The 23,379-nt window shown below is 38.9% G+C and overlaps 2 protein-coding genes across 2 annotated transcripts; both read right to left on the reverse strand.

The window, feature by feature from the left end:
* Positions 1 to 1,912: 1,912 nt before the first annotated feature.
* Positions 1,913 to 4,465, reverse strand: LOC149177974 (uncharacterized). The gene is made up of 4 exons (XM_089421938.1): positions 3,662 to 4,465; positions 3,289 to 3,472; positions 3,103 to 3,201; positions 1,913 to 2,703 (listed from the first exon to the last, which is right to left on the reverse strand). The coding sequence occupies exons 1-4, from the start codon at positions 4,463 to 4,465 to the stop codon at positions 1,913 to 1,915; spliced, it is 1,878 nt and encodes a 625-aa protein (XP_089278064.1).
* A 1,196-nt stretch (positions 4,466 to 5,661) lies between these two features.
* On the reverse strand, positions 5,662 to 6,219 carry LOC149177975 (uncharacterized). The gene has a single exon (XM_089421939.1). The coding sequence runs from the start codon at positions 6,217 to 6,219 to the stop codon at positions 5,662 to 5,664; it is 558 nt and encodes a 185-aa protein (XP_089278065.1).
* Between the last annotated feature and the right edge of the window lie 17,160 nt (positions 6,220 to 23,379).

Consider the following 23,379-nt stretch of genomic DNA (forward strand, 5'->3'; position numbering starts at 1 on the left):
AAATTTTGTGGTTTTATTTATTGGGAATTCTTCTCTTTTTCTTCTGGCATTTCAATTTTTTAGATCTTGGGGGCCTCTCCCCAAGATCCATTTCATTCTTTCATATCTTGGGGGCCTCTCCCCAAGATCCATTTCAATCTTTTAGATCTTGGGGGCCTCCCTCCAAGATCCAGATCAGTGGTATCAAAGCAAGTTATGATTCCATGCGAATGAGGGTTTAATGCCTATTTTAGTTTCAAATTTTGCAGTAATATTCGACAAACTTCAGGCATGTCCTACATCCTCCATGAAGAATTTTCTTGGGCCAAGCGGGAAGAATTTTTCTCTTTTAATTTTTTGCAGGAATGTTTTTGGGTGGTGAGTTTGCAGATCATATATGCCACATTTGGTGAAAAATTCACAAAAACAAATAATATATCTTGATTTCTTATGAAAAATACCAAAAAAAAAAAAAAAAAGAACATCCGAATCGAAGTCCGGATGAAGGAGATATCGTTGATTTTTTTTTTTTTTTGTAAGTCAGATATTTATATTATAGAACAAAATATGTTACAAAAAAGTCTGCTGAAGCAGAACGAACCTTAGATGGACCAAATAAAACGCGCTGACCGCCAGCCCTGAGCTTTCAAAACTAAGCTGCTCACCACGCATGGCGGCTTACTCTTAAAACTGTAACTTATCGCCACGACACTATCAAAACTTGGACAGAAACAGAGTAACATAGCTATCTTGCATAAGGCCGAAGCCATGACAGAAACAGAGTGACAGAAAAACATAACTATCTAGCATAAAGCCGAAGCCATGACAGAAGACATAAGACAACCATAGAGAAGAAACTAAGGAAACCCGCCGGTGCGAGGAAAACCGCCAATTCGACTGACTGTGTCTAAGCCCACGTCCAGAACATGCTTGCCAACTCTGGCCTGCATATCTTGCATGGATTGAAATTCCTGTGCTTCCTTCATCTTTTGCTCCTGCATCAGGGGGTCCGGGCTCAGAGTTTTCCGAAGAAGCCTGATAAGCAGAGTCAATTTCTTGTTGACAGTTTCCACAACATCATGCACTGTGGAGATTCTTCGCTCCAGCGATTCATGGATTTCATGAAATTTTGCTAACTGATCCTCTGAAGTGGAGTTCCCCTTCCTAGATTGCTGCTTCCCTTCTTCCTTTGAATCCAGGGCTTTCGCAAGGAGAGTTTTGATTCTCCAGCTCTCTGCTTTGGTCCGAACATATTGAGTGGCTCTTTTGGAAGGAGTGCCCGGGTAATGTAACTAGTCAACCTCCTCCGCAATGATCCCCTCTAGTCGCTGCGCTTCTTCCTCTTTCACAGAAGCTTCCAGTTCCACGATCTTGCGTTTGCTCCTGGCTGCTGCTCTGGTCTCGTACATGTTCTGCGCTGTTCGTAGTTCATGGTGGGCTGCCGAACACCTGCAGCTCCCCGCTTCCATACTATACCCTCTAAACTTATCGCTGTGATCACTTCTACAGACAGAAAAGTTGTGGTCTCTCGCAGTGCTATGAGCTGAGGTGAAAGAACCAGAGCCACGACTCTCCGTTAAATAGCTGTTTTCCATGGAGTTTCCCATAATGCGCTCTCCCCTTCGATGCAGAGTGGAGGTACTTTCGTTATTAATTCGAAAGATATCCGCACAAATCACACATCTCCTCCCTGACCTAACATAAATGTAGCTGAATGCCTTCCCATCAAGGTTGAGCCAGCTGTCCCTTCCTCGCAAGCGGACTCTACGGAATCTCTCGTGGCATGAACCATATTGATAGTTTCCATATTTGGCCTTCTCTTGCCATAATGACCACCGCCGCATCTGTCTAGTCGTCCAGCTCCCGTGATGAAATCCCAAGCTGTTACCGGTAACTCCAGGATTACGGTCCCGGAAACAGAAACCGTTGCCGGTCAAGCCCGGTCGGTTTCGTGTAGATCTTGCTGTGCCAACTGTAAACATCTCGCCTTCAGGTTCGGGCAGTCCACCTCCTCCCAACAGCTGTCCCACCCCCTGTCCTGATTGTCCACGCCACAATTCGCTAGGTAGTCCGCAAGCCCGTTCGCCTTGCGTCTTACCGCACGAAAGACTAAGCCTTTCATTCCAGCCATTAGTTCTGCTACATTCTCTGTCACCTTGGCGAGCCGCCAGTGTTTTGTGGCTTTGTTCGCCTTAGTGCCTCCCTGAATCCTCTTAGCTGTTGATATAACCAGTGATGAATCCCCCTCCACAATTACATTGCAACTTCGTAGGGATTTTAAAATTCTCATACCATGCTCAAGCGCTGCAAATTCCACCTCATTATTTGTGCTTTCCCCAAGTGCTCTGTAATATATATGCAGAATTTCTCCATGCTGGTTATGTAATGCCCCTCCAATTCCTGCCATGCCGAGATTTCCTCTCGAGGCCCCATCAAAATTCATCTTCAATCCACCTTCCGGTGGATGCTGCCATTTGTCGATCTGTGAGGAAGGTTGCGTTCTGTGTCTCGAAGCTGAGATGCTGTTGGTGGCTTCCAGACGAAAGCAATTCAAAATGCGTAAGTCTTGAGCTGAAGGTTTCTCGTTACATTCCTCTCTGCATTTCGTTTGAATTAACTGTTGAATATTAGTTATTATATTGTCTTTAGAGAACTCTATGTTCCTGTGTTCGTCTTGAAATATTCTACGGTTACGCTCCTTCCAAATTGACCACAGTAAGAAGCCTGGAACAAACTTCCATATGATGTTGACTCTTAGTATGTTGGAGAAGTCGTTTTTCCAGTTCAGTATGGTTCTGTGAATGGATTCTCTATCTCACTCATAACTACTGAGAATTCCTTCCATCCAGCTCCATAACTGATTAGCCCATTCACAAACATTAAACAAGTGGTTAATAGATTCCTTTGCGACGAGGCACATAGGGCATCTTGAGGGTCCCCTGAAACCTTTCTTGCACAAGTTGTCCCAAGTTAAAGTCTTGTTTCTCATGAGAAGCCAAAGGAAAGTCCTGATTTTCGGCCAGAATAGGCTGTCCCAAACTTTGCTGCACCAGGGCACGGTTTCTACCTATTCTTCCTTTTCTATTATGTCCCTAGCTTCTTTTAATGAAAAATTACCATTACCTTTTAAACCCCATCTTAGCTTATCATCCTCTTCAGTTTTCCTAATCTTTCTTTTGAGGATTCTCTCATTGAGTTGCTGAAAGCTTTCGTTGTTATCCTCTGTGCTCCCAGGAATTAAATTAATTCAGTCCCTCCAGATCTGATCCCTACTGCTTTGAATCCAATATTGATTAACTCTGAATCTACCCTCGTTTTGACTTATACGCTTGAGGGTAGATAGCTCTGGGGTATCCAGTTTAGGGAATTGCTGCCATGCATCTTCCCAGAACATGGCAAGCCTTCCATTGCGAATCTCCCAAAATCTGTGCTCCTGTACTAAGCTCCTGTTATTCCTGGCATGGTTCCATATTGATGAACCTTCCGGGACTTGCTATAGTCTTATGAGGTCCTGAGTATCACAGTCTGGAGTGTATTTTTCCTTCCAATGCCTCGCCCAAGGTAAATTGGGTTCTTTAATCCATTTCCACCAAATCTTAGCTCCACAGGTTCTGTTGACCACTGAAGGATCTACTAAGTTCAGCCCCCCCATAGATTTTGGCTGGCATAGCTTATTCCACACCACCAACGCCCATTTCTTCTTATCCCCATTCCCATTCCATAGAAAGGATCTCTGTATGTTTCTCATTTGTTGCAGAATGCCCTTGGGAGCTGGAAGCATAGAAAGTAAATATTGCGGAATTGCCTGCAGAACAGCCTTGGTTAAGATAAGTCTACCCGCCAGGTTTAGGGCTCTGTGCGTCCAGTGCTTGCACTTTTTCTCCATGTTGGCTAGAACCTTCTCCCAGTGAGTTTTCTGCCAAGGTTTCAGATTCAGGTGAGCCCCTAGATATTTCGAAGGCAGGGAACCAATCCTGAATCCAAGAAGCTGGGACAAGTGAGTTTGAACTGCCAGATGAGTGTTGAAAAAGAAAATTGTGGACTTAGAAAAATTAATCTCCATGCCAGAGGCTCGGTTAAAGAGATCAAGGATACCCCTGTAAGCCACAGCCTCCTTCACAGTGGGGGTACCATGTAACATGGTATCGTCCACGAACTGTTGATGCATTGTGGCTGGTAACGATCTTATCGGTTGCAGACCTTTTATAGATCCTTCTGCTTTCTTCTTGGCTATGATTCTGCTTAGTCCTTCCATTAGGATTACGAATAGGAAAGGGGATAGGGGATCCCTTTGTCTTATTCCCCGCGAAGGAGTGAAAGGAGCTGAGGGAGCGCCATTGACAAGGATTGAATATCTTGGAGATTTGATGAGAGCAAGTATCCACTTGATCCAGGTTCTGCAGAAACCGAATGCATCCAAAACAGCTTCAAGGTATCTCCAGCTTACTTTGTCATAAGCTTTTGATAAATCTAATTGCATTAGCATTCCCGCTTCTTTTCTCGAATGAAGTGAGTGAATCATCTCCTGCGCTAACAAGATGTTATCTAGTATTTGTCTACCCTCACGTAGCCCGATTGCTCTTCCGAAATGATACCAGGAAGAATCGACTTTAGTCTATTAGCTATGACTTTTGAAATAATTTTATAGATAACATTACATAGGGCAATAGGTCTGAATTTATCAGGTGTCTTTGCTTCTTCCTCCTTAGGAATGAGCGCTAAAAAGGTGGAGTTGATGGATTTTAGAATAGTACCTGAGCGTCTGGAGTCCTCAACTACCTCCCAGACCTCCTGCTTAACAGTGTTCCAACAAGCCTTGTAGAAGTTGATGGTGAATCCATCTGGACCTGGTGCTTTATCATTAGGCATACTCCTGATTGCCTCCTCCACCTCCTCCAGAGAGATTTCCCTGCAAAGGGCCCAATTCTGATCTGAGGTAATGGATTTAGGAATGGCTGCTGTAAGTTCCTTGATGGCCTCCTCTCTGTTTATAGGCGGTTCCTGTGCAATTGAGCTGAAGTGATCCGAGAGCAGAGCAGATATATCGTTGTGATTCTTTAATATCTCCCCTGCATTGTTTTTCAGCTCAAGAATCTTGTTAGCACTTCTATGGTCTAGAGACGACCTGTGAAAAAATTTTGTATTCTGCTCCCCCTCTTTTAGCCACTGGACTCTAGATTTCTGTTTCCAAAGTACCTCTTCTTGTATACATCTTCTGTGCCACTGCTGTGAAAGAACTTTTTCCTGCTCAAACGCTTCGACACTGTAGTTGCCTGCTGCTCCATCTCTGTGAATCTGTTCCAGTTTGTTCTCTAGAATGGCTTTCTCCTGGAATATATTTCCAAAAACCGTTATGTTCCATTCTTTTATCTTTTCTTTAGTTGCTTTCAGCCTCTTTTGTAGATTAAACATTTTGGAGCCTCTTGCCTCCAAAGGTTCAGACCACCATTTCTCAACCATCTCGAGGAAGTTAGGGTGGTCTAACCAAAATTTTTCAAATCTGAATGGTTTATTCCTTGGAGTGCCCTGAACTTCAACAATAAGCAAGATCGGCCAATGATCCGACCCACCACTGGGAAGGATATCTGATTCTGCTGTTATGCCATCCATGATAATGCTTTCTGAGATTAAAAAACTATCCAAGCGAGAAGCTATCAACCTTTCTCCCCCCCTTCTGTTGTTCTAGGTGAACATGCCACTCTTGGGGTATATGTCTACCATTTTGACATTTTCAATGAAACTTGTAAAGGCTTCCGCGTCCCTATTAAGTTTCCTAAGACCCCCTTTTTTTTCCAGAAGGGTGGTTATCATATTGAAATCACCCCCCAGTATACACTTAGACCTTGGATATCTTTCAATACGTTTGGTTATTGAATTCAAAAAATTTATTTTATCTTCTAATTTCTGAGGACCATAAATGTTGATGCAAAGGAAAGACCCAGAGTTACCTGTGGGTTGAAAATCCACCGCTATGAAGTGTTTGTTCGCCTCAGCAGATAAAATCTGGATTTCCCTTGTATCCCAAATAGTTGCAAGACCTCCTTCTCGTCCCTGGCTCTCAATCTCTAAAACTTCTAAATTTCTCCCAAGCTTCCTACAAAGACTGTTGATACTAGAGCTGCTGCATTTAGTTTCTTGTAAGAACATAATTTCCGGTCTGTATTTCTGGATTTTCCGCTTTAAGATTCTATGTTTTGCCTGGTTGTTAAGCCCTCTTGCATTCCACGAGATGATCTTCATGTTTAACTAATTTTCATTGGAAGGACTGGAAGGCGCTAAGCGCTTTCATCTTCCCTGAGTTTATCATTATCATGCCTAGCTCCTGTAGAACTTCACCACTGGTTCTACGGCCTCTTCTTTTCTTCTGCTTTGAGCTAGATGATTTCCATAAAAGACTTTTCGAATGGAAGCTATTGCCTTTTACTATACCTAGCTTCCTATTCTGCTTTTCTAATTCTGCTTTTTGCCTTGCTATGAACAGGTCATTTACCTTCTTGATTTCTTCTTCCGGTGCATTCTCTATTCCTCGGGCCTTCCAGTTCTCTGCAATTACTGGTAGGTTCATCCCCTCCCTGGCTAGTGCCTCTTCCCATTCTTGATCCTCACTTCCACCATCACTGGTGAGCATGTCAGTTTCTTCTTCTGTCTCCTCTGTTCTCTCCTGCATTTGAACTTCATTGTTGAGGTCCCCTTCCTCCGTTCCTTCCCTGGTTGGTTCTTCCTTTTCATCATGCCCTGCATCTGATGTTAGGGTTTTGAGCTTGTCCTCCGAATCTGTTTCAAGATCTAAGATCACAAAAGAGTTGCTGTGGTTGTTTCTGTCTGTATTACCTTTATTATTCTTCCTTCTATTTGCTCTCTGTCTAGACTTAGGTTTTATGAAGGTTTCTTTATCTTTGTTGGCTTGTGCTGTTTCGGTCTCTTCTTCCTTCCTAATCAGAGGGAAATCTCTCATCAAATGCCCATGTTCATGACATTTGCGGCATCGGAAGGGAATCTGCTCATAATCTACAGCCTGAAAGTAATCCTCGTCCCTGTATTCCAGCCAGAGCCCCTCATGCAGTGCCCCGGAAACGTCCATTTCAACACATATTCTGGCGTAAGATGTATATCTCTTTTGTAAAGTTGCCTCCGAGGCCTTGATAAATGTTCACAACTGGTCACCAATTTGTTTCAAGGCATTCAGACCCCAATAATCTATTGGGAGAGAGAACAAATGAATCCAGACTGGGACTTGGGTGAAAGATTCTTTCTCTGGGGCGAAGTTTGGTTTCCATGGTCGCATGTACAGACCAGCTGAAGCCAAAAAGTATGGGCCACCCTCAAAGATTCTATCCTTGTCTTCTAGGTTGGAGAATACAACTGTGAAGAAGCCCTTGGCTCCCAAATGAAGCTTAACATCCCCCCTCGGCTTCCATTGTTGTCTGATCCAATGACAAAGAGTCCTTTCAGATGGCCAAATGCCCATAAATTTGCAAATGACAGCATGTTCTGCCATGTGCTCTCTGTATGCCTGAATCTCTGGGTCAGTTATTACTACCCTGAGGTTATTGGTCTTTTTTGGTTTGCAGACCCCATTTGATGAAGAGTTTTTATTGGGTCTTGTGCTTGTCTCCCCCTCCTTTTCCGGCTTTCCTTGCCTATTATCTGTTTGCTCCCTGTCTTCTTCAGCTTGTCGTTCCTCGTTTTCTGATGATTTAATTATTGAGGTGATTTTGTCTTTAGTTCCTGTCAGGCTTTCACCCACTGTGCCTTTGCCTTCCGTTGTGCTGTCTGGCTTGTCAGTTTCCCCTTGTATTTTCTCCTTATTCCTCCTGCCGTTCTGCTTGTTATTGTCAAGCCCAGAAATCCTGACCCCTTCCTTCTTATTTTGCCTCTGCTTCTGCATGATTATCTGTTTGAAAGTAGGGGTCCCACTGGACCCCTCTGCCCCCATTCAGTCGGTCAGCTCTTGACCTTTGCAATACAGTGCTGCGACTCGAGAGAATACCACTTCCAGCCCTGTAATGGTATCAGCACATTGGAAACCCTATTTTCGCCCTCGGCTCCTCTGCGCTCTCTTTCAGGAGATATCGTTGATTTAAAATCAACTATGTTGTAGGTTTTTTTCTGACGACAACTTGTGGACAACAACTCTCCTATCATTTTTTTTTTTTGCATTTTTTTGGCATAATTTTAGAACAATTATTGTAGATCTGAGATCCTCTCAAAAAATCACCCAATTTAAAAAAAAAAAAGGGTCAAATCAGAGTTTGGATGTGGGAGATATCACTGATTTGAAATCAGCTAATTTTTTAGAACTTTTGTGACGACGGAAAAGTGACAGTGCAAATATGAGATTCTAGATTGTCCAGATAAGGATTTCCAACACACTGGAAGATGCAAAATGGTCCTTCTGTTTTTGAAAATAGGTTATAATAAATATTCTGAGCTATATTGACCGAGTTATGTCTATTTTAATTCTGGAGTGGCATTCAGAGCGGGTTCCCTTTGGAGACGTGCACTCTAGGGAAAATTTTAAGAACCACCCTAAATTTATATGTATAATAAATGGGCGGATCCCCATGATACATAGGAAAAATGGGAGGCGATTTTATCAATAATATATATATATATATATATATATATATATATATATATATATATATATATATATATATATATATATATATATATATAATTTTTTTGGCGAATCTCTCACCAGATTATATTATCTTGTAAAGTCATGGCAAATCTATCATTGGATTATAAAATCTTGTAAGATTTTGGAAAATCTTTCACTGAATAATAAAAAGTGAAGTCTTGGTGAATTTTTTGTTAAAGTATGAAACCATATATGATAATAGGAAAACATATTCATTAAATTGTAATATACTAACATACATGTTTGGAAAAAAGAAACATAATTTTCTCTTCCTACAAATAATGTTGCAAGTTTCAGTGGCCATGTTTGTCAAGGTTCTCACTGTACACTCTTTCATATCCTTCTATTAGTTTTGATAATATTCCACAACAAAGTTCTTGTAGGTGCTGATCTTGACGACTAGTTCTGTCAAGGTAGGAGAGATTAATCTTTTCTCTACCACTTTCGTCAAGCTACCACTTTTGTCAAGCTATCAAATTTCTTTCTTATTCCATAGAGTCCAACTACGAGATAAAAAAAAACATATTTTGTACCACTTTTTTCAAGATATCAAATTTATTTCTTATTCCATAGACTCCAACGACGAGATTAAAAAAAAACACATTTTGTTTACCCCCAACATGCCAACAAGTAGCAAGCCCCAACTATATAATATAAGAAAGTAGTAGGTATCCCAAAGGCCGGCAGGGGATCTAATGGAAAGAAGTGACCATGAAGCCTTCCAATCAATATATTAATATATACATATAGATTTATTATTATTTTAATTGGAAATCTTCAATCAAATAATAAAATTTAATTACGTCTCTCCCAATCTAAATTGCTATTAGCATAATTCGCTACCTTCATACATCTTGGATTTTTTAACAACGTTGTAACATGTGGATTAATTTCCTTTTTGGTTCACAATCTCCGCCTTTTAGGACAATATGGTACACTGGCCCAACCCCTATAGATCATTACGAAAAATTAAGAAAAGCAGAGAAGATGAAAGGTTTTACAAACCAACATATTTTTCAAGAACTGGCCCAACCCCTACAAATCATTATGACAAATTAAGAATAACAAAGAAAATGAAAGGTTGTACAAACTAGCATATTTTTAAAACAACTAATCCAACATCAGTACCTTAACTTTTTCATGAAGATATCATATTGAGAATGTTTGAAAATGGTGGGAAATCTGGGCACTGACTATCTCTCTTCTGCGAGGGTGATGCGGAAAGAGTGATAAGATTTCACTGTTTTGAATTTTTCTTTTGCTAAATCAGAAAAACCAATATTAATGGAGATATTGGTATTTTTTACTAAATTTTGTGAAATAACTAAATGTAGCTTTAACCATTCACCTTAAGATGTTTTTTATAATATAATTTCCTAAGTTTATTTAATATCTTCATTATCATAAAAACCAACCTATATCCATCTTAACTCCACTTCTACCACTCTTGGAGGGATGAAATATATTTATCCCTCTCAGCAGTTGGTAGGCTCGAAATTAAGATGGATCTAAGCTGATAGAATTTCCCCTTTAAATAGTCTATGCTTACATGAATACCATGATATTTCCATGGGTCAATACCATGGGTTATCATAAACCTGGAGCTTAAAAAATACTATTAGTAATTAATAAAATTAATATTTTATTTTTTTATTTTAACCAAATTAAAATGTTTAAGTGACATTAAATTATAAGATCCATTTTTACCGTTGATCTACCAAGCCCGAAGATCAAATATTTTTTCGCTCTATGCTAGTTTTCATATCACGATAATTGATCCCTCCCGAGGCTTAGTAGATCCAGAGTAAATATGGATCTATGATGGTTTAATTCCCCCCTTTAAATAGCCTACATTCCAGGTGAATACCATCGGTCAATAGCATATGCCATCTTTTTTTTTTTTATTAATACTAATATTAGGGTTAATAATGGGTTAATAATGTTTTTTTGTATGGTATTAATAATAATTTGGCCCATGGTATTTTGCCCATAGGCTTCACCTAAATATAACACATTTTTTGAGTGTTCTTAAACATAATGTGACTTCTAGAGTAAATATAAAAAAATGTTTTCCATTATTCTTTATATGATTATGACTAAACAGATGCAAACTTGGAATATGGTAAGAACATTATTCAATCTTTAAATAAACATGAAAATAAGAGACATGAATTTTTAAATAAAATGAATTATTCTTTTGTGACCATTTTGTTCCAAAAAATAAGGTCATTTTCTTGAAATTAACCCCAATACCATGAAATACGGGAAAATGAAAGAAAAAAACCTTTTTTACACCAAATGTGGAGGGTGAAATAAATATCATAAATACCCATTCTTGAAAATTAGGGTGAAAGGAAGGTTGTAACTCCTAATTTGAAGGGCTAAATTTACTTTTTTTACTCTCTCCCTCAAAATAAGGTGGGCTAACCTCCATACCTAATTTTTTTATAAAATAAATTTGAGGCAATTTGTAACAATGCACTGTGATACCAAATATTCACCCAATAAAAATATAAAACCCCTTAATTTCGCCCAAGGGCGAAAATTTGCCCCTAAAATTTTCCATGGTGCACCCCCACCTCTCTTTAGTAGGCACCTGCTTCACATTCATCAGTTTCAGCATAACAACATTTGGCTTGGGTTCTTTGGAGACGTGACCTCCCACCCCAAGCTATGTAGGAACCTACTACTTCATCAACAACCAACATCACAGTTATGGGCCAACCGAACAAAATCCTTGTCATCGAAGTTCGTTTGCTAGGACACAAACTATTATTATCATAGTTGGTCACAAGCATTACTGGGTATCTCTATCCTTGGATCTTCATTTTTCATGGATATGGGTCATCCACAAACCCATAGTTCATCAAAGTCCATTTCCTAGGCGACACATTGTCAGTATCACAGTTGGTCACAAGCATTACAGGGTATCTCTATCCTCGTATCTTCATTCATCGTGGTTATGGGTTAATGACATAAAATCCTTCTCTTCAGTGGCTCTTCATATTCAACAAAGGCTTCACAGGAAGGAACTTTATGCAGTGGGGACCATTTATGCTTAAGGAGGGAGGAATGATATAAATAGAAAATGGCATCAACCCATGGTATTCATCCACCGATGTTATTCATCCACCCATGGTATTTATCCACCCATGGTATTCATTCACCAATGGTATTTTCCCATGGTATTGTGACATCCACCCATGGTATTGTAACTGAAAAATACTATAAATAACAAGTCACATTTTGTAAAAGGACAGTTTGTTATGAAACCAGCTCAAGAAAAGATAGAAAAGATAGATCAACGCCTTAGAATTCAGCCTCTTCGAGGGGGCAACCTCCTTTACATTACATAAATGAACAATTCTTGGATGATTCAAATGACAAAACCTCCTTTCTATATATAGGAGTCTAAGGAGTCACAATATAATCCAATCGACCTAACAATAATAATATAAAGCCAAAAAAATAACATTAGAGGGATTCTATGGGGCACAGAAATAACAATATGGGGGTAATAGGGGCACAACAATATAAATAAGGGGTATAAATACAATAGTAATGGGGTAATCACTAGTATTATAGGGACCCAACATGCCCCTCTCCTTCAAAAAAGTGTTGTCCTCAAGGCTTGAGTAATTCTGGATACCTCTGCATAAAATTCTCATCCTCCCATGTGGAATCTTTAGCAGATAAGTTCTTCCACTTGATAAGATAATCTGAAACCGATCGATTTCGTAGCTGTCGAGTTCTTGTTTCCGTGACTGCTTCCGGTTCCAATATAATTTTTCCTTCCTCGTCAAGTTCTAGCAATATTGTTTGAATTGGGAGCTTGTCGCCTATAACCTTCTTTAAACATGAAACAAGGAAAACTGGGTGCAATCGAGAAGCTGCAGGAAGCTCCAATTTGTATGCCATAGTACCAATCTTTTGCAACACCTTGTACGGACCATAATACTTTGGTGATAATTTATTATCCTTCTTAGCTTGCTTTAGGGACATTTGCTTATATGGTTGTAGCTGTAGGAATACCCAATCACCTACATCAAAACTTCTTTCACTGCGATGTTGATATGCCTGTTGTTTCATTCTATTTTGTGCCAACACGAGGTTATCCTTTAAGAGTTGGAGGACTTGTTGTTGATGTTCGATGTGATGTTCCACTACCTGAACCTTAGAATTTTCTCTTAAATATGATGTGATGGATGGTGGTTGATACCCATAAAGTGCCATAAATGGGGTCATTTTTGTTGCTGTATGGAAGGAAGTGTTATACCACCATTCAGCCAGAGGCAACCATTTGACCCATTGTGTCTGTTTATCAGATACAAAGAAACAAAGATATCCTTCCAAACATTTGTTTACTATCTCAGTTTGCCCATCAGATTGAGGATGATAAGATGATCTATGAGCTAACTGAGTACCAAGACAAGAAAATAATTCTGTCCAAAAATTTCCAGTGAAAATGGGATCTCTGTCACTTACAATAATCTTTGGGTTTCCATGTAGTTTTTGAACTGTTTCCCTAAATGTAGTAGAAATTGTACTGGCTTTAAATGGATGTGATAATGCACAAAAGTGTGCATACTTGGTAAGTTTGTCAACTACCACCATGATGACACTCTTTCCCTCAGACTTGGGTAAACCTGTGATAAAATCCATTGAAACCTCCTCCCAACGTTGGCTTGGAATGGATAAAGGTTGTAATAGACCCGGTGTCTTAATTGTTTCAACTTTATTTTGTTGGCAAACCAAACATTCCGCCACAAACTTTTGAATATATGATTTAAGGCCATCACAAAAAAATTCCTTCTTAACCTTGTGGTAAGTTTTTAAAAATCCTGAGTGCCCTCCTAAGGGAGAAGTGTGCAATTCCATAAGAATCTTTTGTTTTAGCTGGGAATTCTTACAGAGGTATAAGCGATCTTTGTACCATAACAAATCATTTTGCCAGCTAAATGTATCAGAAGTACTGGAATCTTGTTGTAGCTTTTGAATAAGTGCCCACACTTCTTCGTCATTCTTCCATTCCTCCCTTGCTTCGTTTATCCAATCTGGTTGGATAATAGAAATGGCACACAACAATGCTTCCACATCCTCATCCTTTCTTGAGAGTGCATCTGCCACCACATTTTTCTTCCCTTTTTTGTAGATGATTTCAAAGTCATAACCCAACATCTTTGTGACCCACTTTTGTTGCTCTTCAGAGGATAATCTTTGTTCTAAAAAGTATTTAAGGCTATCATGATCCGTTTTTACCTTGAAGTGCCTTCCCATTAGGTAGGGTCGCCATTTCTTAAGTGCATGGAGTATTGCCAACATTTCCTTCTCATAAATAGCTTTGCTTAAAAACTTTCCCTTGATTGGACGACTTTCAAAAGCAATGGGTCTTTCATCTTGCATTAGAACAACACCAATTCCATTTCCTGAAGCATCACATTCCACAATAAAGGTTTTTGTGAAGTCCGGTGTAGCTAAGATCGGTGCTTGGCACATTGCCTCTTTAAGATGTTCAAAGGCCTTTGTTGCTTCCGGAGTCCATGAAAATGAATCTTTCTTCAATAATGTTGTTAGAGGTGCTGCTATTCTCCCATAATTCTTAACAAACTTGCGATAATACCCTGTCAACCCAAGAAATCCTCGCAGATGCTTTATGGATGTGGGGATTTTCCATTCCTTAATGGCTTTAATTTTGCTAGGGTCTACCTTAACTCCTTCATGAGATACAATATGACCCAAATATTCCACCTCCTGGACTCCAAAGAAACATTTGGATCTTTTTGCATATAATTGTTTCTCCTCCAATAGTTGTAGCACCCTGTCAACATGTTCAACATGATCCTTCCAAGACTTGCTGTAGATTAGTATATCATCAAAAAATACTAACACAAATTTTCTAAGGAATGGTTTGAAAATTGAATTCATCAAAACTTGAAATGTTGAAGGTGCATTGGTAAGGCCAAAAGGCATGACCAAAAATTCATAATGACCCTCATGAGTTCTAAATGCCGTTTTCGGAATGTCTTCAATCTTCATTCTGATTTGATGATATCCCGAACGAAGATCCAACTTGGTGAAGTAAATTGATCCATGCAATTCATCCAGTAATTCATCAATGACAGGAATGGGGAACTTATCTTTAATAGTGAGCTTGTTGAGCTCCCTATAATCCGGACACATGCGCCATGATCCATCCTTCTTGTGCACCAATACTACTAGAGCTGAGAAAGAACTTTGACTCGGTTGAATTATACCAGCCTCTAGCATTTCTGCAACCATACGTTCAATTTCACTTTTTTGGACATAGGGATATTTGTACGGCCTGATGTTTGGAGGAACACTTCCTGGAATCAGATGAATAGCATGATCATGATCACGCATAGGTGGGAGACCTTTGGGAGTCTCAAATACCTTGGAATGATTGTCCAGGACTTTTTGGAGATCTGGAGAAATAGATGATTCCAATGTGGAAACATCTAGCGAACATAATTGTGCAATTACACCTCTTTGCTCCTTTTTTAGAAGCTTAGTCATGCCATTAGAGCTGATTATCTTTCTTGGTTTCCTTGCAATACCCCTTAATTCAACTTCCTTTCCTTCCATAGAAAATTTGATGAAAAGTTCTTGAAAATTAAAAGCTATTGTACCCAAGGATTGTAGCCATTGGACTCCTAGTACAACATCAACACCTCCCATTGGAATGGAAAGCATTGGGCTAGTCAATACATATTCTCCCATGGATAGCTTGATATTATGGCACTTTCCAGAGCAATTTATTGTTCCTCCATTTGCAATCATCACTTGACACTCTGGTGCTGGATATAGGAAGCAATTCAATTCTTTTGCTACCCTACAATGAATAAAATTGTGGGTGCTTCTTGAATCAATCAACACTATTACCTTTTTCTTCTTGATTTGTCCTTCTATCTTGATGGTTTGAGGAGTGGTAATTCCTGCCAATGCATTACAAGATATGGTCGGATTTATTTGTTCTTCATCTAGGCTTTGTTCCTGGAGTATATCCTCTTCTTTTGACCTTTCTTGCTCCTTTTCTTCTTCCTCTTCACAATCTATGTAGAGTAATTTCTTCTCAGCACACTTATGACCTTTTGTGTATTTGCTATCACAACTGTAACAAAGCCCTTTTGCTCTTTTCTCTTCCAATTGTTTTGGTGTCAACCTTGTAGGTTGTGGAATACTAGGAGCAACAACACTTCCGTCTTTATAGTTGTGAGTGGTATGCTTCCTAGTTGCCATAATTTTGCTTTCCATTTTTCTTGCTAACCTGAATGCCTTCTCTAATGAATCAGGTTCCCAAAGGCGAACATCATGTTGGATATTATCCTTTAAAGACCCTATGAACACATCAATCCTATGCTCCTCTGGAATATCTTTTACCCTTATGTTCAATTTTTGGAACTCCTCAATGTGCTCCATTATTGAACCCTTTTGTTTGAGACTTATCAATTGGCTAAAAAAAGTGTTTCTTTTTATATCCTCATAATGTGCTATCAATTCTTCTGTAAAAATTGCCCAAGTGATAAATTGTTTACAAGAAAAAAGCCATTGATACCATACAAACTGGTTTGGTTCCAAATATACAGTTGCCATACATACCTTTTGTGCATTTTTCACATTATTGAGATCGAAGAATTGCTCCATCTGTAATATCCATGTGGCGGGATCCTTGCCATCAAACTTCCGCATATCGATTTTTGGAACATGGTGAGTCTTTGATCCAACATTAGAGTCTATGGAATCATGATTAACATTTCATTTGTTCTCATCATGAGTTTCCTTTAGTACCCTTTCACCCTTAGTGACCATTTCTTGTAGCAACTTATTCATATTTATCTTCAATTCTTCCATCTTATCATCCATGCCATCTATTTTAGCGTCCATGCCATTCACCTTAGCTTCCATGCCATCCATCTTAGCTTCTACACCTTTCTTTAAACCATCCATCTTAGCTTCTACATCTTTCCTTAAACCATCCATTTTAGATTCTGTTGCTTTTTGTGCAAGTGACACTCGTTGCACTTGTTCTTGTAATTTTGATATATCATATAGCATTTCTTCTTCTTCTTCATGAGTCATGCTAGAGCTTTTAGGTTCCTTACTAGGTGTTTGCATTTTCTTTCCTTGAGGCATCAGTTACCGTTAATAATGCTCTATTATGCCCTTTTAATTCCTTCAAAATAAATTTTCAAACCAAGCTTAAGCAAAAATTTAAGAAAATCCACACACCTTTTTTCACTTTGTAGGAGCTCAATATTGCCTCTGATGTATCTCTGTACTTTTCGATCATCTAGTTCTAAATTTGTGACCTGCAATAGCCCTCTGTGTCCTCTTTCCAATGCCACAAGTCTTACCCAAATTGGATTCTCCAAGGAAGAGTTATACGAAATCTCCCACAGTGACTTGATTATAGACTAGTTCAGTAGAGTGAACTTGTACGACGTGCCACGAGTCACTGTTTCGATCTTTTGATTAGAAAAATGCATAAAAGAAACTAAAGTCCATCCTCTTTCTGTAACTTCTTACGAAATTTCAATCCGATCCCCAGAGAGAAAGTTATGACGATTTTCCCCTGGTCACCTGTTTTGAATGTAATTCAAGAGTCTGCAAAAAGACCAACTTCCTCAGATCATATCTCCGCAAATATCGCGCGAAAGGCACTGAAATTCAGACCCAAGGTTCAACACAATTTCTTCTCAAATGGGTTTTTTTTTTGCGACTTCTGAAACACCACAGAAAAAAAGTTATAGCGAAAATGCCACGATGACCTGTTATGAGCAGCGAAACCCTAGAATCCAAAGCTCTGATACCAAATGTTATGAAACCAGCTTAAGAAAAGATAGAAAAGATAGATCAACGCCATAGAATTTAGCCTCTTCGAGGGGAAACCTCCTTTACATTACATAAATGAACAATTCTTGGATGATTCAAATGACAAAACCTCCTTTCTATATATAGGAGTCTAAGGAGTCACAATATAATCCAGCCGACCTAACAATAATAATATAGAGCCAAAAAAATAACAATAGAGGGATTCTATGGGGCACAGAAATAACAATATGGGGGTAATAGGGGCACAAAAATATAAATAAGGGGTATAACTACAATAGTAATGGGGTAATCACTAGTATTATAGGGACCCAACACAGTTTGTTCGCCACAATGTAACTTTTACAATTATTCTCTATTTTAATTAAAAAAAATCTTTGTGGTTTTGTTTATTGGGAATTATCCTCTTTTCCTTCTGGCATTTCAATTTTTCAGATCTTGGAGGTCTCTCCCCAAGATCCATTTCAATCTTTCAGATCTTGTGGACCTCTCCCTAAGATCCATTTCAATCTGTTAGATCTTGGGGGCCTCCCTCCAAGATCTGAATCAACAATACACCCAATCTGCTTATTCTCCATACTCTGCGGGGCCACCATATGGTAGTATACTGTCGTCTTTAGGTCCAACCTATTCTAGAATGATTGTTTTTCAATGGAAACCTACAATACCTATTCAACCAAGGCTTTTGTATCCATCACAACCAATACAACTTGTTTCATCCATATGTACTACGCCTATCGTTATGACTTTACCATAGTCGCAAGCTCAGTTGATTTTATCTCAACCTTTACAAGTTGATCCTTCAACCTCTTACCCTGAAGTTTTAGGTCTACAGACTCAGTCTTGTCAGGCCATTTTAAAACAACCGTTTGTGTCTAGAATCCAACAACCTCAGGCTAGTTTACCATTAACTAGGATGACTCATACTTATATTGGTCAAATTTATCAACAACTTCGTCAAACTTATACTGGTGGGAAATAACTATTGTATCAACAACCATGGTGGCCACAATACCAACAACAATGATTCTAATAGTACCAACCTTATCCTGGACTTAGTCAACAAGCCTATGCTACGTTTGGTCAACAACAAATTTATCCTGGTTCCCAACACCAACAACCTTATACTGGATATGCTCAACAAACCTATCCCTTTCAAGGTTACCAGCAACAGATTCCTTATGCTGGTATGCAAAAGCCTATTGCCCAAGCAATTCCATCTTACCCCGGTTACGCTCAACCCAAACTAAACCCATAGTTGCCTTTTGTCCCAATACTTGAATTATTGGATTTAAATCGGCTTACCAATGATCCCATTCTTTATTCAACTCGGTGGCAGGTGATTCCACACAAATTACCTTATGATATTCCTAAGATCAATGGAAACCCTGGAGAAGATTCGTCTAATCACATTATGACTTTTCATTTATGGTGTTCATCCAACTCCCTAAATGATGATTCAGTAAGACTATGTCTTTTCTAGTGAACGCTCACTGGTCCGGCTGCAAAGTGGTATATTGAATTACCACGATCTTCATTTGACAACTTCACAACCTTAGCCACTACATTTTTAACCCATTTCTAGTTACCCATCAGATATGAAACCAGAATGGAACTGTTGACCAACTTTAAATAGACCACTGCTACTCATATTTCAGATCATATTCATGAGTGGTGTTGTCATCATCGAATGGTCAAAACTTTTGTTCCTGATCAGCTTTTAGCTGAGTTGTTTATTAAATCCTTGTTGCCATCTATCAATGAGGATGTGGCTAAAGGAGGAGTTGTTACTGAAGATTAAGTAATTACTCGTGCCCAATACTTAAACTTGATTTATGCCCAGTCTGACACGCGTAATGATAAGATTGCAAATGCACCTAGACCAACTTTTACATTCCACCACCTCATCCAATAAGGACTCTCATGCTAGTGATGGTGTGAGAGGTTCTTCAAGCACTCAAACAACAACTATACCATCTAGTCAAACACTTACTATTTCAAATCAAACCTCTAATGCACTTGATAATACACTTGATTCGGAAATAAATGTTGTGTCATCTGACAAAGGTAAAAATGAAAAGAAACTTGGAAGCAAGAAAAAGGGGAAAACCAAAAAGAAACAAGATTCTCCCCCTCAAGTGAAATCATCTGATTCCTCTTCTTCGGCTAGGAAACCTCGTTACCCATGTTTAATTTGTCATGAGGAGCACTTTAGGCATGATTTTCCTCACCGCTCTAAAGTCTCAAAACTTCTTAATACTTCTAGTACATCCATTGTGTTGACAGACCCTTTTCCAAACCCAAAGACTCATTTGGTTGCTATAGGTCATGCTTCCACTTCAGAAGTTCTTATGCTATCCGCTACTAAGCCTAAGACTGATGCTTTGGGGACTACACGAAGTAAAGATTATGGTAATCCATTGTCATCGTCGAATAACCAGGGTAAAGATCAACCCAATACTTCAACTTCGACTTCATCTGACTCCATTACACCACCCATTGCACCATAGTTAACAATAAAACCACCTAAGGGAGTTGCTCATAAATCTACATTCAAGCCTCGATCTCAAGCAACAAAAAATTATAACATAGTAGAAGATTTGGCTCAGCCACCTTCTACTATGTCGACGCTTGAGGTGTTTCAAAATTGTCCCTCCCAAAAGCATGCTTTATTGTCAGCAATTTGTGGAATTGATCCAACTGATTCCAATCTTGTATTTTATAACCATGCGGGTTATACGCCACAATTACCAGCACAGTTAGCATTCTTGATCTAAGTAAATGCTTTGAATCACCTCATTCACCGAACCATTGTTGACGAAGGTGCATATACTTGTATCATGTCAATGAATTGTTGGAAAACACTTGGCTCACCACCTTTGTCACAATCACCTACGACATTAAAAGCTTTTGATGGTCGCACTTATACACATTGTGGAGTTTTAAGTAATAGAAAACTAGGGGACAAACCTATAATTGTTGAAGTTGAGGTTGTTGACCGACCCCTTTACTACAACATTTTAATAGGAAGACCATGGGTTTACACTATGGCTGTTGTGGTTTTGACATACTTTCATATGATCGCTTTCCCTCATAAATGTGGAATCACATTAATTGATCAACTCGCCTTCTTTTCCTCTAGTTCACAGGCAACTGGAAGCCTTCCATTAGTTCACAGGCCTTTGCTATCTCTTCAGAACATTGGAGTAGGTCCCTTCAAATATTCTTCCCTAATGGACACCTTTTCACTACCGTCACCATCACAAACAGAGGAAGTTGCAAAAGTTGAGACCTGTAACATGATATCTTCCACTTCATCTGACTCATGGAAGATTTCCAATAATTCCAAAGTTGATATGTGTAATGAAACCAATGAGGAAAGTTCCTAGTCTTGTTTCAACCTCGTTAAAAAATGAAACAAAGGGTATCAGGATAGTTCTTGGTCTTGTGTCAACCTCGTTAAAAAATGAAACAAAGGGTATGAGCATAGTTCCTGGTCTTGTGCCAACCTCATTAAAAAACGAAACAAAGGGTGTGAGCATAGTTCCTTGTCTTGTGTCAAGCTCGTTAAAAAACGAAACAAGGGTCTCAAGGATAATTCTTTTATTGTGTGAACCTCATTAAAAAATGAAGCAAATCCCTTCTCCAAATTGAGTCTCTGATTAAGATCTCATAAAATCCCAGTCGAGTATTTCCAAAATCTTGAAAGTGAACCTTCATTCCATCCACCTAGCTGAATGAAATGAAGCTTGGGGGGCATGTACCTCAAATTGAGTCACTATGATGGGGGCATGAAAACTTATAAAAAGCGTAGTTTTTCATTTCAAGAATGTGTAAACATGAAACCGAATCCAAGCAGAGTTCTCTATGGTTCAAGCTTGTGTAAAAATGAACCCATGCCCAATTTACATCTCATGATTTCCGTTTTTATTAGCTATTTTCTCCTAGATGAGCGTTGGTTGTTTCATTCCATCACCACCATCTCTTTGGCCAATCATATGCTTTCACTTGGTTGTTTTTCCTTTCCTGAGGGATTGCAAAAATGAGTGGTTTTATTAGCCAGCCTCTTAACCATTACATGTTTTGAGCAGTTCCACCATTTCCGGAACCAGTTGCTACCCTTTATACCACTCGTTCCTCCAGGATGAGTCACCTTTAAGCTCTTTTCTAACTCGTCAAAAATGAAAAGATTGCTGATTATTTTCCTTTTTTGACACATTAAAAGAAAATAAAAACAGGGGGTTTGCTTTCAAGCTCTTTTCCGACTCTTTAAACATGAAAATATTAACAAACGATTTTCCTTTTCAGCTCATAAACGGATTGGAAATGACATCTACTCAGTATAAGTTTAACCCTTTTCCGGCCTGAGATAGATTACTTACGAAAAAGGAATATGTTGATTGAACATGGTCAATAGGTTCTCTCTTGTATTATTTTATGGTTTTTCGATCATGAGAGACAAATTTACGAAAAATAACTTGTGGATTTTTCCTTTTGTCCCTTTTTCAAACTCTCTAAACATGAAAAGGACTAATTTCTCATTATCGTTAAACTCATTAAAGCATCAAATATCAAAAAGCTTGTCCATTATGACAAGACCAAGTTTCACCTTCGCTAGACTTGTTAAAACATCACATAGCGATGGATTCACTCCAAGGGTAGAATTATACAACAAGCATATGTTATCCACATCAAGCTTGTTAAAAAATAAAGAGGTATTAGTCAGCAATGACTAGGGAAATGGGAAAAGGGGTGAATCACTTTATGGTAGAAACTCGCTCTTGAACATGACACTTTCACTTCATCTCTATGACTATTTGGGTTGGGTTATGTACTTGATGGTTATCATACCTATGGTCTATCACACCAAACACCACCTTGGTTTTGGGTCAATGCTACCAATTCATTCAGTGCTGCCGACATGTTCAAGAGAAGTCACTCAGTAAACTTCATCGTTTGTAATACTCATAAACCTTCATTTTCATGACCGCCATTCCTGAACATTGTGTCATTAGTCACATTTTGTTTTTAAAATCATTACACTGATTTTGTGTCATTGATGGGGATTACATCAATGCCCTCCAGCGGTGAGTCACTTCCTGTCAACATCAGCACATATATTCAAGAAGTTGACTTAGAAACACCCTTCTAGTACCTCGATTCTTACATACATAAATAGAAAGTTTCTCACTTCTGGCGATAGGTTGACATCATAGGCCTTCAACCGAAAGACTGTTTATGGTGTTCGGCATCAAAACATCTATTCACACCATGCAGATTGTACTATAGTACCTTGAGAATCATTATCATTATTGGTGATTTCTCTCCCATATGTTAACAGCTTACACCATTGGCTGGTAATCAGACGGTGTCTTCCCATATTTGACTTTAGATCACACTTTTACATGGTTAGACTCATACTTGAGCAAACAGTTGGATGAGATAGAAGACCTGGGATCTAGTTTCATCCATCTGAGCTACGATTTGAGGAGAGTACGAAATCATCTGTATGATGGATTTACACAGTTAGTCATGGATCTATATTTGTATACGACTATCTTATTTATGTACATATAATGAAAATTTTATATGTTAAGCATGGGTATGCCTTCCCTCATTAATTCATGAAAAATTCAAAGATATCATGATATTATGCATTGTAATCTATGCAGGTCACCGTCTGCTTCAAATGCTCCTCATCACAGCATAAAGCATGTCACTCAACATTATGATTTTTGAGCTCATGCTTTAAGGGGGCAGTTGTTACAGGTCTATTTGGGCACATCACTCCCGACGATCAAATCATTGTAAACATGGTCTATCAAACTATAATTCAGCTGCTACATGCCCTAGACAAGTCATCATATTGAGTGTGTTCATCCATGAAAGTTTCCTAGTTTGAAACCTTG

Source organism: Pinus tabuliformis, chromosome 4_1 (genome assembly GCF_031772625.1).
Source record: "Pinus tabuliformis cultivar Carrire ecotype Pingquan chromosome 4_1, CPIR1, whole genome shotgun sequence".
Taxonomy (NCBI): domain Eukaryota; kingdom Viridiplantae; phylum Streptophyta; class Pinopsida; order Pinales; family Pinaceae; genus Pinus; species Pinus tabuliformis.